Source organism: Chrysochloris asiatica, unplaced genomic scaffold, assembly GCF_000296735.1.
Source record: "Chrysochloris asiatica unplaced genomic scaffold, ChrAsi1.0 scaffold00005, whole genome shotgun sequence".
NCBI lineage: Eukaryota > Metazoa > Chordata > Mammalia > Afrosoricida > Chrysochloridae > Chrysochloris > Chrysochloris asiatica.
This window is the reverse complement of record NW_006408523.1, coordinates 2,724,125-2,743,197: the sequence shown is the minus strand read 5'-3', so window position 1 is coordinate 2,743,197 and position 19,073 is coordinate 2,724,125. Positions and strand designations below refer to the sequence as shown.

The window sequence follows — 19,073 nt, the reverse complement described above, 5'->3', positions numbered from 1 at the left end:
AAGACCTGTGGACTGTATGGATCATAGCAACTATGGATAATGTTCCGAAGAATGGGAATATTCCAGAACGATGAGGAACCTGTACATAGACCTCAAGGCAATCATTCAAATAGAACAAGGGGATTGTTGTTGCTTGGTGTCATCGAGTCCCGAACCATAGTGACCCTGCGCACAACAAAATGAAACACCGCCCAGTCCTGTGCCATCCTCACAATCGCTGCTATGCTTGAGCCCATTGCTGCTGCCACTGTCAATTCATCTTGTTGGGGGAGTGGTCTTCCTCTTCTTTGCTGACCCTCCCCTTTACCAAGCATAAGGAACCAGTTGTTCCTGATAACATGTCCGAAGTATGAGAGATGAGCTCTCACCATCCTGGCTTCTAAGGAACACTCTGGGAGTTCTTCCAACACAGATCTGTTTGTTCTTCTGGCAGTCCATGGTACCTTAAATATTCTTCTCCAACACCATAACTCAAGTGCATCAGTTCTTCAATGGTCTTCCTTATTCACTGTCTAACTTTCACATGCATCTGAACAAGAGGATGCTACATAAAATCAGGAAAGGTGTGTGTCAGAGTTGTATCTTTCACCGTACTTATTCAGTCTGTGTGCTGAGAAAATCATCTGCAAAGCTGGACTACGTGAGGAGGAGCAAGGCATCAGGGCTGGAGGAAGAGTTATTAACAACCTGTGATATACAGATGACACAACCTTGCTTGCTGAAAGTGAAGAGAACTTGAAGTGTTTACTGATGAAGATCAAAGACTGCAGCCTTCAGTATGGCTTGCATCTCACTATAAAGAAAATAAAAGTCCTCACAACTGGACAAATAAGTACCATCAGTATAAGCAAAGAAAATATTAAGGTTTCAGAATTTCATTTTATTTAGAAGTACAATCAACGACCCTGGAAGCAGCAGTCAAGACATCAAATAATGATTGCACTGGGCAGATCTGCTGCAAAAAGACCTCTTGACAAGTTGTAAAAAAATAAAGATGTTACTTTGAGGACTCTAGTGTGCCTGAAATGAGCTATGGTGTTTTCAGTCACCTCATATGGATGCGAAAGCTGAGAAATGAATAATAAAGACTGCAGAAGAACTGATGCTTTTGACTTATGGCGTTGTCAAAGAATACTGGATACATCAAGATGGACAAATGTGCATTGAAAGAGGTACAGACAGAATGCTCCTTAGAAGTGAGGTATCACTTTGGACATGTTCTCAGGAGGAGTCCCTGGAGATGACCATCATGCTTGGCAAAGTAGAGGGTCAGCAAAAATGAGGAAGACCCTCGATGATGTGTATAGACACAGTGGCTACAAGAATGCGCTCAAATAATGATTGTGAGGCTGGTGCCGCACCGGGCAGTGTTCCCTTCTGTTGTGCATGGGGTCATGAAGAGTCGGAACTGACTCGATGGTACCTAACAGCAACAAGTTTTATTAATTTCAGAGGGAATGGAAGTGAGCTTTACAAAGGCAAACTTGATAGAAGGATAATGAAACTCTCGTAGGTTTTTGTGGAAGATCTGCGTTACCTGAGCTTTTATGGTGACTGTGTGGTGAGCATGAAATCAGAAGTAGATGTCTGAGATCTAATTCCATGATTTACTAGCCTTGTGATATCAGCCAGTTCTATTTTGCTCACCACGTCTAATTTCTCTTTTATAAAGTGTGATCTTAACACCCAAATCACAAGCTTATGGTAAGGATTAAGTCAGGTTATTTTTGCACTTCAAGACGCTATACAAGGAGTCCTGGTGTGGTTCTATAAGATAAGAATTGGACTGCCAACTGTAAGGTTGGCAATTCCAATCCACCAGCCGTTCCATGGGAGGAAAATAAGGCTGTTGTCTCCAGAAAATATTTACAGCCTCAGAAACCATATACTGGTTTGCTATGAGTCAGCATTGACTCATAGCTATGGGTTTGGGGTTTTGGAAGATTCTATTCAATGGCGCTTAACAACAACATGCAGATAACAGAACTTGCGCTTATCCTAGTTCAAACACTCAAATGTTTTTAATGCTTTAAAACTGGACAAGTGGATGGTGTGTTCTTCATTTAAAAACCTATTTGTAATTTGAATTCTATGATGAGTTGCAGTGAAATTTGTAAGAGCCGGATTGTCTTTTCTTGATCGGGTCTTACAAGTTTTCTGCCTTTGACAGTGACCTGTCTCCCCAGTCTTACACCTGTTTCAGTGGAAATTATTCTAGTGTTCCTTCTCTGGCAGGTTTCTGCCTTACACAGGTTCTGACTTCCTCAGGATTTGCTATGTCATTTTAAATGAAAGTTCAGAAGGAGAATAGAAGTAATGACAAATACGGTTTTTTCACAGTATGCCTGGGTCAAGAGAAGTGCAAATACAACAGGATTTGGACCAGATGTCAGGGCTCAATGGGAATTCGTTTCATTCGGAAGGTAATATTTCATTCTAATTAGTAGCACTTTAAAACAGATGTGGATACTGTCATTGCATACTAGCAATTTCTGAGAAAATTTAGTGCAGAAACACGACCCTGGTGGGTGGCATCATGGGTTAAACACCAAACCGCTAACAACAAGGTGGGCAGTTCAAACCCACTAGCCACCTCTGAGGAGAAAGAGAAAGCAGTCTGTTCCCAGAAAGATTTACAGTCTCGGACACCCCATAGGCCAGTTCAGCTCTGTCTGATAGGGTCCCTGTGAGTGGGCACCGACTGGATGGCAGGAGCTTGGAATGCCACTTACAGGCTTTGTTGGAACTAAGTTGCTTTAAAACTCTCTAGATAGTCTTATGTTGGGGTCCCGCTAATAAACACCAAGACCTGTTTTACTTGGGCAGGTGAGAGCTGTGTTATTACTTGACATGTAGTTAATTCTGGAGTCAGGTAGATGCGTTGGCTTCTGACACCATCACGTTCTGGCTGTGTGCCTCTGGACAAGTTACTGCACCCTTGGCCTTAATGTCCTGATTTGTAAAATGGGCCCAATACCACCTTCCTCAGAGAGCTATCAAGTCGATTCCTGCTCTTAACCACCCTATAGGACACAGTAGACCTGTCCCAATGTGTTTCCAAGGCTGTAATCGTTACGGAAGCATACGGCCTCATCGTTCTCTTGTGGAGTGGCTGTGGGGTTTGAACCACTGACCTTCCGGCTGGCAGCCAGTGCTTTACCATTGTACCACAAAAGCTCTGTTAGTGCACAACCCAGTTCATAAAATGTGGCCAATGCTCGATCAAAGTTAGTTACTAAATTGAAAAAAATTAAACATGAAGAAAATCAACTAAAATTTCTAACTAATTTGGAGACTACTTATTACCAAAGCAGCTAGGAAATTTATTCTCTCTAACTGTGTAGTGGTAACGAGTTGGGCTGTTAACCTCAAGGTCAGCAGTTCGAAACTACCATCCGTTCCTTGTGAGAAAGATGCAGCTTTCTGCTCCTGCAAAGATTTACGGCCTCGGAAACCCTGTACAGGGTCGCTATGAGTTGGGACCAACTCCACAGCATATAACCAACCAACCAGTCCAAGAGAAGCTTTCCATCAGCCTGCATGGGGTACACACCTTTTAATAAAAGTAGGTTGGTGGAGTCCTGCCAGAGAACACTGGAGAACTCCTATGTTGTATCTGCTCACCCAACTGTAGCTTTAATGACCTCAAATATAACTGCAGAAGGAGCCTGGTGGTACAGTACGGTCTGCCCTGGGCTGCTAACCAAAAGGTCAGTGGTTCAAGCCCACTAGCTGCTCTTCAGGAGAAAGATATATAGATGAGAGCCTTAGAAATCCTGTGGAGTTGTTCTGCTCTCTCTTCTGTTGGTGTCATTGTGTGTGTTGAGTTGGTTCCGATGCATGGCGACCCTGTCTAGGATTTCCAAGGCTATAAATCTTTACGAGAGCAGAAAGCCTCATCTTTCTCCCATGGAGTGACTGGTGGATTTGAACTGCTGACCTTCACTGGTCCCTAGTTGTTGTTGTTGTTAAGTGCTGTTTAGTTGATTCCAATACATAGCCACCCTGTATAGGGTTTTCAAGGAGCAGCTGGTGAGCTTGAACTTTGCAATTCAAATACTTTGCAGTCTAACGCATTAGCCCACAGCACCACACCAGGACCCCCTAGAGGCACTATAAACTGGAGTTGACTCAATAGCGGAGGGGTGGGGTTTCTGGTCTAGAGATGTAATTACATTGAAATGTAATTTCTTAGTGTTTGGACAAAGTGAAGACTGGCTCTATTTTGCAGATGAAATTGAATATGAAAACCAAAAGAGGCTGGAAGAAGAAGAGGATTTGAATGTACTTACTTTTGAGGATCTTCTTTGCTTTGCATATCAAGTTGCCAAAGGGATGGAGTTTCTGGAGTTTAAGTCGGTAAGGCCTTTACAAAGAAGAACCTAACGAAAGAGGTCAAGAAAGACAATGATGAAAAAGGGGAGAGCTTATACTTTTATTTTATTTTTCAAGTTTTTATTGTGAATTGAGTGATAGTTTACGTGGGAGAAAATCAGTTTTACACTCATTGTTTCATTACAATGATTACAATTTCCTCCGTGTATCATCATTCAACAGTATTTGCTTCTGTTCCCTCTGTTTTTGTTTTTTTTGGGGGGCGGGATGTACACAAAAACACTCAGGAATATATAATCATTTAAACCACCAAAGGACACATTCTGCAAGCCTGCCTCCTGGCCACCAGTACCCAGTCCCTCTCTTTCCCTGAGTCTAGAGTCCTCAGCTGCTCCCTCTCTCCATGTCCTCATCTCTGCCTCCATATCTGGTGTTGCTGCTTCTCTGGATATGGTCCACATTCCACTCCTGCTTTTCTCCATTGATGGTCCTAGGGTCCTCTGGTCCTGGACTGTAAGGTTAACCACTTCCCCCTTTTTGTTAGAAAACTTCTACCTTTACAGTTGTGACAGTCACAATTAGCCATGATAACAATTACTCACTACTGAATCATAAGAATCTTATCCCCATCTCTTTTCACCAGACCCATCTAGACAAAATGAAAACTATTCAGTGGGGATTCTACCTTTCCCCCACACACTCTGAAACTAAACTCCCTCTTGAAAACTTGTAAGCCAGTCACTTCATACCTTTATAGTGAGCTTATACTCTTTGTTGTTTATTTTACCTTGCATCCTGAAGTCTGTCCTTTTCCTTCTGTTCATGATTGGTATTATCTAGAACATTATCTCAGCTCTTGGTTAATTGTAGTATTAAGGCCTGGGGTCCCTGACTATATAATGGTTATCAGACCCTCTCAGGCTGTCCAAAGTCCCTGAACTTGCTCTTGAATGTACAGTAGGTGAAATGAATAGAAGAGATGATGAAAATAAAAGAGCTCAGCAGAAGATTTCACAGGGCAACTCACGAAGACCACTATTAATAATGAAGTGGGCAAAGATCTGGAGTTAGAAATCCAAAAGAGAAAAAAACATGCTCATCATTCTCAAGTTGAAAGGACTGAAGGCAAAAATCAAGCCTCAACTTGCTATATTGAAGAATTCCTTGGTCAAAATATTAAATGATTAAGGAAGCATCAAAAGAAGACAGAAGGAATGCATAGACACAGTCGCTGTACCAAAAATAATGGGTCATTAAACCATTTCAGGAGGTCGTATATGATAAAAAATTGATGGTACTGACGGAAGAAATCTAAGCTGTACTAAAGACATGGGCAAAAAGCAAGACTCCAGGAATTGACTGAATACCAATTGAAATGTTTCAACAAACAGGTGAAATTCTGTGTGTGTGTGATCATTTGTGTATGTCAAGAAATTTGAAAGATATCTGTCTGGCCAATTGATTGGAAAAGATCCATATTTGTGCTCATTCCAAAGAAAGGTGATCCAATAGAATGCAGCAAGTATCAAACAATATCATTACTATCATACGATGTTGTTACTGTCACACACAAGTAAAATTTTGGTGAAGATAAACCAAGAATGGTTGCAACAATATACCAATAGGAAACTGCTAGAAATTCAAGTTGGATTCAGAAGAGGATGTGAACCTAGGGATGTCATTGCTGATGTCAGATGAATATTGGCTGAAAGCAGAGAATGCCAGAAAGATGTTTAACCTGCATTTTATTGTCTATGCAGAGGCATTCAACTGTGTGGATCATAACCAACTATAGATAACATTGGCAAGAATGGGAATTCCAGAACAATTAATTGTGCGTATGAGAAACCTGTACATAGACCAAGAGGCAGTCGTTCAAATAGAATATGACGTTTGTTCTTGACCAGCCAGCTTCTATTTTGACTGGGCCACTTCCACCTCTTGGTAGGCACTGCTTTGATTGTGCTTTGTCTTCAGGATCATACTGGCAAAGCCATGTTTCATCTTCTGTTACAATTATTTCAAAGAAATGCTTAAGGTCTTGATCCCACTTGTTTAAAATTTCCATTGAAAGCTCTGCTCTTGTATGTAGCTGATCTGGGTATAATAGTTAGGGCACTCATTGAAGGGGAAATCTGTTCAACTTTAATTTTTCAGTCAGAATTGTGCAAGCAGAACCAATTGAGATGTCTGTGGTGTAGGCTGTTGTTTCTGCTGTTAATCAATTGTGGGTTCTTGTCGATTAAGGAATGGACAAGAATCGTTGATGTGGATGGTCTACCTCTGTGGGCTTCGTCTTCCACATCTTCTCATCCCTTCTGAAAACAGATTATCCATTTGTACACTGCTGACTTCTCCGGAGCACTGTCTCTATCAACTTTTTGTAAAGCATCAATGATTTCACCATTCTTTCATACAAGCTGCACCACAGATTTGACGTTTGTTCTCACTTCATTTTTAGCAGAATTCGTTGCTGCTCTGATAGCAGCTCTTTTTCAAACTGATGTCTTATTATCCTTCTTAATGCCTCAAATGAGATCCTGCTCAGACAAGTTAGTGCGAGTTTATTTTGGTGCAAAAAATGTTTTGTAGTCCACGCCTAGTTTTTATCATAACAAGCATCTTCCTTGAGCTTTTTGAAGACCCCACCCCCATACCTTTCCTTCCTTTGTAATTCATTTTGCACTTTCAAACCAGAGAAAAGATGTCAGTTTGTGATCACGTATTTCATAGTAAATAGCGTTTGGTATTTTTTCAATGTTTTATTGTGATTTATGTGATAGTTTACATGGGAGAACATTAGTTTTACATTCATCCTATCGTATATTGTTTCATTGCTATGGTTACAATCCTCTCCATGCATCATCAGCCAACCAAAGGGTATACACTACAAGCCTGCCCCCCAGTCATCAGCACGCAGCCCCTCTCCCTCTCTGGGTCGAAAGTCCCCAGCTGCTTCGTCTCGCCATGTCATTGTCCTGCCCCATTTCAGGTATCACTCTTCTCTGGGTAGGGTTCCGCAGTAAATAACGTTAGATTTTCTTCTTCTCAGTGTGTTCACAGAGATCTGGCTGCCAGGAATGTGCTGGTAACACATGGAAAAGTAGTGAAGATCTGTGATTTTGGATTGGCTCGGGACATAATGAATGACTCCAACTACGTTGTCAGGGGCAATGTGAGGCTGCAAACTCTTGTATTGTCTTATTAAGTTATTTTGTATTCTGTAAACCATCTTTTGTCATCGTTACAGTAGATAGCTGCTCTTGGTCACTTAAAGAAAAACGAAAACCAACAACAACTGAAAAAACCCACTGCTTTCACGTTAATCCCAACTTACAGCAACCCTGTAGGACAGAGGAGAAATGCTCCATAGGGTTCCCAAGGCTGCAGTCTTTACGGGAACAGACAACCTCATCTGTCTTCCACAGAATGGCTGGTGGGTTCAAACCACTGACCTTGAAGTTAGTGGCCTAACTTAATCCACTGCGCCCCAGGGTTTCTTCACTCATTTTTTTAATGGTGACATAAACCACTTAGTCAAAACAGTTTGTTCCCTAAGCTTACAGAGCTTCCCTACAGGTTCAGGGGACCATCCCCTACCTCCCATGTGTACTAGGTGAAAAAAGTCTGGTGGTCCAGTGGGTATGGGTCAGCTGCTACCTGAAAGGTTTGTGGTTCAAAACCACCCTGTGGCTCTGCAGGAAAAAAGATCTGGCAATCCCTTCCCATAAAGATTACAGTCTAAGAAACCCTATGGGGCCAGCTCGACTCTGCCTTTTAGGGTCACCGTAAGTTGGAATCGACTTGAGAGTACCCATTTTGTGGGTGAAGAAGCTGAGGCACAGAAAGGTTAAGAATCTCTCTCTGATTATCCAGCATATGGGTTTGAATATGAGTAATCTGCACCCACAAATTTGTGCATGGCCCATGGTGACTGTATTACTTACCTCAGAGGCCCATTGTGGGAGCAAACCAATACAATCACCAATGTTCAGGGAAAACAAGTTGAATTCTACTCCTACTGTTGTTGTTAAATGCAATCCAGTGGGCTCAGACTCATAGTGACCCTGCTTAGGGTGTCCGAGGAGCGACTGGTGGGTTTGAACTGCTGACTTTGCAGTTAGCAGTCCAGTGCTAATCTTACAACACCACACCAAGACTCCATATTTCCACTGGAATCCTATAATAATCTTAACTGGTGTTAGATCTATGCCTCAGTCATAAATAGGATGAATGTCCGTATATGAGGAGGCTTCATAGAGTTCATGGAAAAATGCCATTGTCTTTTTATTGTGTTTTTCCACTAACTTTTTGAAGCTCACCTGTATGGTTAGAGCCCTTGTGGTGCAGAGGTTAAGCACTCAGCTGATAACCAAATGGTTGATGGTTTGAACGCACCCAGGCCTGGCAAACTCTTCCTATCAAGATGGCAGCCTAAGAAACCCTACGGGGTGATACTACTCAGTCATATGGGCTCGCCGGAAATTGGAATTGACTTGACAAAACCCAACAACAACAGCAACATAGTTAGGCAGTTTGGACTCTGCAAGTTGTTCAGAAAGATTCTTCTAAAGAATCTTTCATGAAAAAGTTCAGTCATGATAGGCGGGCATCATCATCACTTCGGTGGGAAGGTGAATGCCGTAGAACACAGTGAAGTGTTTCAATTGGTCACATCAATCAGACCAATGCTCTTAATTCAACCAGACCATCAGCTTGTGTTTGACGTAACCGAGGGCTTCTGTCTTAAGTTTTGATTGGACTTGGCAGATAAAATGTGCTCTGTGGGGTCACCTCAACCAATGAAAATGAAAGCCAGTTTACAGTACCCTGCCTCCAAACCCCATGAGCCCCCGTGTCTCAATTCTTCTGTGCTCTTGGAAGTTTTTAAAGCCACAGAAATCAGGCTGGTACCATTTGTGGAAATGCTGACATATGTCTCCTCATGATATTCTTGGGAGTGGCACTAAAGTTCTTCCAGAAAATGCTTTCAGTAAAGTGTGTAAGGCAGCAGTCTGTCAGAGAAGGAAAACTCATACATGAGTGTTTTCCACTCAAAATGAGCAAGCAACAGAGAGTGCCGAGACTGCCCCTTGTCAGCAAAACACAAGGAAAACCAAGGCAGTCCCGTTGGGCTCACTATACTACCAGGAGTCCTGGTGTGGCACTGTAGGATCAGCACTGGGCTGCTGACCCTAAGATCGGCAGTTCAAACCCATCAGCCACTCCCCAGAAACCCTACACTGGGTCACTATGAGTCAGAATCGACTCGACGGCACTTACTACCAACAACTCCTCGTGGTACCAGCTACTCCTAATGGAAAGTCACTGTCTTCTGTCGCGTTTCCAGTGCCAAGTACCAGCTGTGGTTGGAGATGGGTTGAAAGGCATGTGTCTTCACTGAGCCCCCTGTTTTAGAAAGTTAATTTAAAGTGGCAAGAGTGTCGGGAGTTTCTAAATTAAAGCACCAGGTGTGGTCTTGGGGAAGATATGAAACCCTATCATCTAGTGAACACGAAATGAAGAAGCCGTGTGAAGTCTGTGGACAGTTCACGGTTTGTTCTCTTGGGTTTTCCACAGGCCCGCTTGCCTGTGAAGTGGATGGCTCCTGAAAGCTTGTTTGAAGGAATCTACACCATTAAGAGTGATGTCTGGTCGTATGGAATATTACTATGGGAGATATTCTCACTGGGTACGTGCTACTATTTTCTGCCTTCGCTGGTGCTAGGTCTTTTGTTTTAAATATCTTATTGTGAAGTATGTGATAGTTTACATGGTAGAACATTAGCTTTACATTCAACCTATCATATATCGTTCCATTGCCATGTTTACAATCCCCTCCATGCATCATCAACCAACCAAAGGGTATACCCTGCAAGCCTGCCCCCCCCTCCCCGCCCCCGGTCATCAGCACACAGCCCCTCTCCCTCCCAGAGTCCAGAGTCCCCAGCCGCTCTGTCTCTCCACATCATCATCTCTGCCTCCATCTCTGACATCACTGTTTCTCTAGATTGGGTCCCTCTCGCTCTCCATGGTGCTAGGTCATTAACATCCTGACAGCTCCACCCCCTGCTGTCTCCTCCCACCCTCTCTGCTAACTCCTAAGTCAAAGGTTGGTTAAATGCCACCTCAAGTACACTTCCAAGCTCCCTAGTCTTGCTTCTATTGTAGCACGTGAATACATTTCTTTTCTTTTCTTTTTTTCCTTATTTTGTTATCGTTGAGAACACAGACAGAAAAGCATACACCAATCCAACCATCACAACTCAGCGACATTGGTAACACTCTTGGTGTTTGGTGACCATTCTCACCCTCTTTCTCCAAGTTGTTCCTCCCCATGAACATAAGCTCACTTCCCACTAAAGTTCTAATCTTTCAAGTTGCTGCTTTCAATTTCATCCCAGAGACAGATCTGAAAGGAGCACAATGTTCAAAGCAGACGTTCTTTGCTAGTTAAGCTAAACTAGTGGTTGGTTTTTGAAAGACTTTTGGGGATATTTCTGGTTTAAGAATTAAACAAGATCTCACTTTGGGGTTCATCCAGCCTCTATGGCTCCAGAAAGTCTGATTCTATGAAAATCTTTTCAGCATTTTCCCCCTGTTGATCAAGATTCTTTTAAAGAATCTTTCATCCACATGTTCAGTTACGGTAACCAGGCATCATCTAGCTCTTTTGATCTCATGACAAAGGGGATCGTTGTTCATGGAGGCATGTGAGCAAATTTCACCTGGAGGCAGTGGTAGGTCTGTGGTAGAGTTTTCGCCTTCCATATGGGAGACTTGGGTTCAATTCCCGGAAAATGCACCTCATTCAAAGCCACTACTTGTCTGTCAGTGGCGCCTTTGCATTGCTATGATGTAGAAAGATTTCAGTGAGACTTCCAGACAAGAAAAAGTAGGAAGAAAGACCCAGCAAGCTATTTCTGAGAATCAGGCAATGAGATCCTCATGGATGGTCCAATCCCATTGCGCATGGTTTACCATGAGTCAGGGTCATCAGGACAGCAACTGAAAACAACAGCATCTTCCCCATTGGCCTCTAACTTGCTTGAGAGCTGATCCTGTGACAGGTGCAGCCCTAGCAATGCCTGGCAACATGGGAGTTGTTAGTAGATGTTTGTTGATCAACTGAGTTAGGAAGCAAAGACTCAAGGGCTGAGTGTTTATGGTGCTCTGGTGTTTCCTCAGGTGTGAATCCTTACCCTGGAATTCCAGTGGATGCAAACTTCTATAAACTCATTCAGAGTGGATTTAAGATGGACCAGCCATTTTATGCTACTGAAGAAATGTAAGTTCAAACCAGACTGCACGTTGGTTGGAATCTGAAATATAGACTAATTTCAAATGCATGACAACAAAAGTGAAAAAAAAAAAGTCTTTCATGAAAAGTTTATATGGTTTAATTTTTTTGTTTGTTTTTAAAGAATGCTCTTTGGGGTCTTAAAAGAAGATTTTGGAACACAACTGAAGTCTTTCTTGTCCTCAGAACAGGGCTTCCAACTGGTTCATTCTGGTTTGACCCCTACAGAGAATTTGCCTTTCTCCCCCAGATGTTCATTTGATCAGAACTGGTATTTTAACTTAATCCCTGGGTTATTCCTATGCATACTCATCTTTACATACACACAGAGGGATCGCTTGAGGGTCTTGTTAAAATGTTGATTCTGATCAAATGTATACTGGATGGAAAGGCAGAGGGTCAGTAGGGGGTCAGGCTATGTGATCTGGTTTGAAGTCCTACCTCAGAAGCTCTGAATGCCAAACTTTGAACATGTTGTTGTTGTTGTTATGTGCTGTGGAGTCGGTTCCGACTCATGGTGACCCTGTACAGGGTTTCCGAGGCTGTAAATCTTTACAGGAGCAGAAAGCCTCATATTTCTCCCACGGAACTTCGAACTGCTGACCTTGTGGTTTGCAGCCCGATTCATAACCACTACGCTACCAGAACTCCTTTAATCAAATATAGCAGGCTAATTTTTAATTTTTAAGTTGATAATTTTGCATGACCCATGAATGATGTTATAAACTTTGGCAGAAAAAAGGTTCCCCATTTCTGCCGTAGAGTCTCTGAGTGGTGCAAAGTGTTAAAATGCTTGACTGTGAACTGAAAGTTTGGCAGTTCAAGTCCACCCAGAGGTACCTTGGAAGAACGGCCTGGAGCTGTACTTCCCAAAAGTTAGCCATAAAAACCGTGTGGAGCACAGCTCTACTATGACAGCTGTGGGGTCATCATGAGTTGGCTCATTGGCCAAATGGGTTTGATTTTGTTTTGCATTGCCTGCCCTTTCTATTTAATTTCTCATTTCTGATGTGGATTCACAATTTATGGTAGAATTCTTGCCATAAAGCAACATGCCATGAATCAATAGTGCCATGATCATCATGGTGTTTCGTTATGTGGAGGATGACCCGCTTTGATTAATCCAGATCGATTCATCTGGCTCCTTGGTGTGTTGCTCTGACAGATACTTTATCATGCAGTCCTGCTGGGCTTCGGACTCGAGGAAACGGCCTTCCTTCCCGGACCTGACTCTGTTTCTTGGGTGCCAGCTGGCAGATGCAGAAGAAGCGGTAGGTGGCTGCCTTGCTGCTGTCGGTGCTGTTGAGTGAACTCTGACCCCGTGTGACAGAGAACTGCCCAAGGGTTTCCTAGGCTGTAAATCTTTACGGGAGCAGATCACCAGGACTTTCTTCTGAATCACTGGGTGGACTCGAACTGCCAGCCATTTGGTTAGCAGGCCAGCTCTTAAATGTTGCACCACCAGGGTCCCTATAACCAAACCTACTGCCATTGAGTAGGTTTGACTCATGTAGGGTTTCTGAGACCATCAGTCTTTAAGGGAGCAGACAGCCTTACGTTTCTCCCATGGAGCAGTTGGTGGGCTTGAACCACTGAACTTGTGGTTAGCAGCCTAATGCCTGATCCACAGCACCACCAGAAATGGTAATTCAAACACTTAGGGATGGTCTCCTCAGGACCAGAGTGCTCTTTTCACCACAATTTGGCCTCATTGCCCTTTAAAATTTGTATAGGGTGAGAAGTAGTTATTAATAAGTGTTTTAGAAGAAATGGCTTTTTCTGAAGATTTCCACCAATTGATTAATAAATCAAGGTGCTGAAGTGTCCTGGTGCACAGGACTCAATCATGAATCAAAGTTCCTCCTAATCTGCAGACTACACAGATCTTTCCTAACCCAACACGGTGCCTGAATACAGAGATCAATGACTCAAGACCAGAGTAAAATATGGTGGCGTGGAAAGGGCACCAGCTTGGAGTCCTGAGATCTGCCGGCAGCTCTGTCTTCTAATAGCAGTGCCCACTGTGGCTGGTCGCTCTACTTCTCTGGGCCTCACTTTTGTCTAAGGTGCACCTGAGGCAAACCATGGTATTTTCAATAACCTCATATGCATGCAAAAGTTGGACAGTGAATAAGGAAGACCACAGAAGAATTGATGCCTTTGAGTTATGGTGTTGGAGGAGAATATTGAAAGTGCCATGGGCTGCCAAAAGAACCAACAGATCTGTTTTGGAAGAAGTGCAGCCAGAGTGCTTCTTGGAGGCGAAGATGGCCAGACTTGGTCTTTCATACGTCAGACATATTGTCAGGAGGGACTGGAGAAGGATATCAGGTTTAGTAAAGTGGAGGGTTGGAGAAAAAGAGGAAGACCCCCAATGAGATGGATTGGCACAGTAGCAGCATCAATGGGCTCAAACGCAGCAACGATTGTGAGGTTGGCACAGGACCAGACAGTGTTTCATTCTGTTGTACATGAACAACAGAGTCAGTACTGACTCAATGGCACCTAAAAACAACCACACTTTTGTTAAATGTAAAATGGAGTCTTTACCAACACCACCTGGTGGAGGAAAAAGTGCTATACCAGGTGAGGTGGTCGAAGGATAGGATCTTGAACTCCCAATGTTGTTGTTGTTATGTGATGTGGAGTTGGTTCCAACTCATAGCAACCCTGCACAGGGTTTCTGAGGCTATAAATCTTACAGGAACAAAAAGTCTCATCTTTCTCCCATGGAACAGCTGGTAGTTTCAAACTGCTGACCATGAGATTAGCAGCCCGATTTGTAACCACTACGCTGTATCAAAAACTGTTGACTGTCCAACTGTCCAGTGATGAGGAGCCGTCACGGTGCCATAGGCTAAGCAATGGGCCACTAATTGCAATGTTGGTGGTTTAAACCCTCCAGTCGATCCCCGGGAGAAAGATGGTTAGGAGTTCTGCTCTCTGGGGTGTTGATGTTAGTTGCCATCGAGTCAGTACAGAAGCATAGTGAGTGACCTTTTGCACAATGAAACTCTGCCTGGTCCTGCACCAACCTCACAATTGTTGTGAAACTTGAGCCCATTGCTGTGACCACTGTGCCGATCCATCTCACTGGGGTCTTCCTCTTTATCGCTGACCTTCCACTTTACCAAGCATGGCATCCTTCTTCAGGGACTGGTCCCTTCTCATAATATGTCTGAACTATGAGAGACGAAGTCTGGTCATCCTGGCTTCCAGGGAGCATTCTGGTTGGACTTCTTCCAACACAGATTTGTTTGTTCTTTTAGCAGTCCATGGTACCTTTAATATTCTTCTCCAATACCATAAGTCAGATGCATCGATTCTTCTACGGGCTTCCTTAGTCATTGTCCAGCTTTCACATGCATACGAGGCTACTGAAAATACCATGGCTTGGGTCAGACACATCTTCATCCTCAAACTGACATCTTTGTTCTTGAACACTTTAAAGAGGTCTTGTGTAGCCGATTTGCCTGATGCAGTATGTAGAAGGTTATTTTTCCCACCAGTATCATAGGATCTTTATTAAGTGAATTAGAAAATGCTACCACTCAGGGTGGGTTGAATATGAAGAGAAATTCCCTTCTCTAACCTAAATACCTATGAAACAGAGCACAGATTGGATTTCAGCTACCACTGGTCTGTTTTACGGGGCAGTTTTGTGCAAGGCACGTTCTACACATCCAAGCCAGGCAGCCCTGCCCATCAGAAGCAATCCTGGCTTCCTCGGATGCTCCTGTCCTCTCTAAGTTCACCTCAACTTTTCTCCTCAGTGCAATCATAACCCTTGATGGGAAGAATGAGGTTTCTCTCTACTTTTTTCTTTTTTTAATTATATTGTATCATGTTTTCAGAAAATGTTTACACAGCTAAATTCTCAGTTACAGTTTCTGCACAGATGATTCAGTGACATCAGCTACATTTTTCAGTGTGTCAACGTTCTTATTCATTCCCTTCTGCTTGTGCCATTTTTGTCTCCCTGACCTTCTCTTCGCTGGTTCAGAGTCATTGCTGAACACTTGATCTTCTGTAGATGATTTTTTTTTTTTTTAAAGGAGAGCAGTCCTCTTGGGTGAGATTCTGTATTTTATGAGCCATTCTGTTATTCAGCTGAAAGATGACCTCAGGGAATAATTTCAGTTCAAAGTTTAAAGCGTATCTTGGTGTGAATCTTGGGGAGTCCTGTAATCTCAGCTGGTCCAGTAAGTCTGGACTTTTTAAGAATTTGAGATTCTGTTCCATGTTTTTCTCCCATGCTATCATGACGTATCGATTCTGGTCATGGTCAGAGTAGTTGGTGGTGATAGCTGGGCAGTCCCTGGCTCTTATGTGGATGGCTTTTATAAAATCTTGTTTTTACTTTATCACTGTCCACTGCCACTGGGTTTGGCCCACATTCCTGATGACCCCTTGTACAAGGAACAAGACACAACCTGGCCCTACAGTATCCCTGTGGTCAGTTGTGGATCAGACCGTTGTGAGTCATAGGGTTTTTATTTTTGGAAGGAGATTGCCAGACCTTTCTTCCTAGTCTGTCTTAGTCTGGAAACACCTGTTCTGCTTCATAGCAACATGCAACGTCATGCAACATGAGGCGCGTTCAGTGGGAATTGGACTTGGATCTCCTACAAGGACGATGAGGATTTTACCACTACCTCATTTCATTGTGAACTAAACCCCTGCCATCGAGGTCATTCCAACTCATAGCCACCCTATACAGGGTTTCCAATCTTTACCAGAGCAGAAAGCCTCATCTTTCTCCCAGGGAATGACTGGTGGATTTGAACTGCCGAGCTTGTGGTTAGCAGTCTGATACTTAGCCTACAGCGCCACCTGTGGGCTAGAGAAGGAAACATGACCCTCAGAGAACAAGAGGAGAAGAGAGCTATGTAGACAAAGCAAAGGTTAATAATAGTGTTTCCATACGTTGTTGTTCTTAAGTGCCGTTGAGTCAGTTCCGACCCATAGCCACCCCATATAGGGTTTCTGAGGAGTGACTGGTGAGCTTGAACCACCGACCTTGGGGTTCAAACCAATTTTGCAATCCAGCGCATGAACCTACAGCGCCACACCAGGTAATAGTGCCATCGAATCTATTTTTGACTCATCGTGGCCCATGTGATAGAATAGAACTGCCCCATAGGGCTTCCTAGGCTGCAGTCCTTCTGGAAGCAAATTGCCAGGGCTTTTTGCCACAGAGCAGCTGGTGGGCTCCAATCCCTAACCTTGCAGTTAGCATTTGAGTGTTTAGCCAGAGCACAGCCAGGACTCCTTAGAACAAACCCTTTACCAAAGCTTAATCCCTATCAATATGTTAGTCTGGTTGACCAAAATTTAATCCCTATCAATATGCTAGGAGCTCTGGTAGCGTTGTTGTTGTTGTTAAGTGCCATCGAGTCGGTTCCGACCCATGGCGACCCTGTACAGGGTTTCCGAGGGTGTAAATCTTTATGGGAGTAGAAAGCCTCATCTTTCTCCCGCGGAGTGGCTGGTAGTTTCGAACCGCTGACCTTAAGGTTCGCAGCCCAATTCGTAACCACTACGCTAGCGTAGTAGTTATGAATCGGGCCGATGTACCTCAGGCATAGCCAACACTGTCTGTCAGTGGAGGCTTGTGTGTTGCTAGGATGCTGACCAGGTTTCAGTGGAGCTTCCAGACTAAGACTAAGAAGAAAGACCTGGCGATCACCTTCTAAAAACCACACAATGAAAAACCAATGGTTCACAACAATCCAGTCCCATTGTGTACAAGATCACTGTGAGTTCGGGGCTAGCTCCATGACTGCTAACAACAATACAACAACGTACAACCTGAACCTCCTGACATGAAATTCTGTGTGCATGGTGGTTAGAAACCAAAACTAACCCACTGCCCCAAACTGATGGAAAGGGAAAAACATTTTTTTAAGGTTTTGTTTTGTTTTAATTTTGAGGAACTTATTATTTATTAGTTGTTGTTGTTAAGTGCCATTGAGTCAGTTCCAACTCATAGCGACCCTGCATAGGGTTTCCGAGACTGTAAATCTTTATGGGAGCAGAAAGCCTCATCTTTCTCCCACAGAATGGCTGGTAGTTTCGAACCGCTGACCTTGAGGTTCGCAGCCCGACTCACAACCACTATGCTACCAGAGCTGCTTCCCTTCTGTCCTAACCCTTCTCAAATGTGTCCTTGGGTAAATGTTGTCCTTTGGATCTCCAGTGGTTGATTAAGGAGTGTATACCTTTCTGGTGGTGGTGGTGGTCCCTCTCTAGACTTGTCTGAAAATTAAGCCACTGGTGGTGAGTTCATTCCAGACCTGAAGGGTGACCAAGGGCCATTGTCTCAGGGCTTCCACCAGCCTTGATCCAACCAGTCAGCCTGGCCTTTTAAAAAATTTTTTATTTATGATTTTGAGTTTTGTTCTACATGACTCCTCCTCTCGCCAGGACCTTCTAATGTGATCTCTTTCAGAGCAGCTCAACTATCTTATTGAAACAATGGTTTGCACTAGATGCTGGCATCTTGATCACATGGTAACCAGTTGTTTTCTCCTGTTCAGATGTATCAGAACACGGATGGCCATGTCTTGGAACGTTCTTCCATCTACCAAAACAGACGATCTTGCAATTCAGAGATGAACTCAGGGGTACCTTCTGCACAGCCTCAGGTTGGAGATTCATAGAGTTTAAAACAGCCACAATGACAAAATAATCTTAAGAACTTCCTCCCCTGCCTACTTTAAACAGGTTGTAGATTACCAAACTGAGGTTAAGTTCATCACTAAGAGAAAATATACTATCAACTGCTGCTTTGCTGGACTTTTCTCTACGAGCTGTCTGTATTTCCTCTTGTTTTCAAAGCGACTTTTGTAAAATCGGATTATCCTTGGCGTGGGGCTGGAAGAGCTATTCATTAACTCCTTCTGGAGCGCCACATCCAGAAGCAGTGTGGGGCTGACTATGATTTTCTAAATCTATGTTTTAAAACAATATGTAACTTTTTCAGCTACTTAGTGATCTATTTTATGGATGGAAATAAAATTTCTACTATAGAAATGTTTGTTAGTGAATCATTTACCTGGGGTATTTATTTAGAGCAATATGTGTGTGGAGTTTCTGAACCCTGTGAGGGGTGTGTCAGGTTTTGTTTGTCTGTACATGCAGGTGTCTCTGTGTGTACATGTGTGTGTCTCTGTGTGTACATGCATGTGTCTGTGTTTGTACATGTGTGTGGGTGAATGTTTTTATTGAGAAACACATTCTTCAAAAGATTCATGTCTCCTGCCCCCAAGTTTGGTTAAGAACAGCTGATTTCAAATGTCTACACTCTTCTTTGGGCGTCCTGGTGTGGTGCTGTGGGTTAATGCACTAGAGTGCAAAGCAGTTTGAACTGCAAGGTCAGTGGTTCAAGTTCACCAGCTGCTCCTTGGAAGCCCTATACAAGGTTGCTATGGGTCGG

At 43.3% G+C, this 19,073-nt stretch overlaps 1 protein-coding gene across 1 annotated transcript in view; it reads left to right on the top strand.

Moving 5' to 3' along the window:
- Positions 1-18,297, top strand: part of FLT3 (fms-related tyrosine kinase 3) — a 102,480-nt gene extending 84,183 nt beyond the window's left edge. The window contains exons 20-26 of the mRNA XM_006832042.1: positions 2,341-2,423; positions 4,232-4,359; positions 7,388-7,510; positions 9,916-10,027; positions 11,524-11,623; positions 12,801-12,906; positions 18,175-18,297. Of these exons, the coding sequence (XP_006832105.1) occupies positions 2,341-2,423; positions 4,232-4,359; positions 7,388-7,510; positions 9,916-10,027; positions 11,524-11,623; positions 12,801-12,906; positions 18,175-18,297 (775 nt within the window). The remainder of the gene's footprint in view (positions 1-2,340; positions 2,424-4,231; positions 4,360-7,387; positions 7,511-9,915; positions 10,028-11,523; positions 11,624-12,800; positions 12,907-18,174) is intronic.
- Positions 18,298-19,073: the final 776 nt, after the last annotated feature.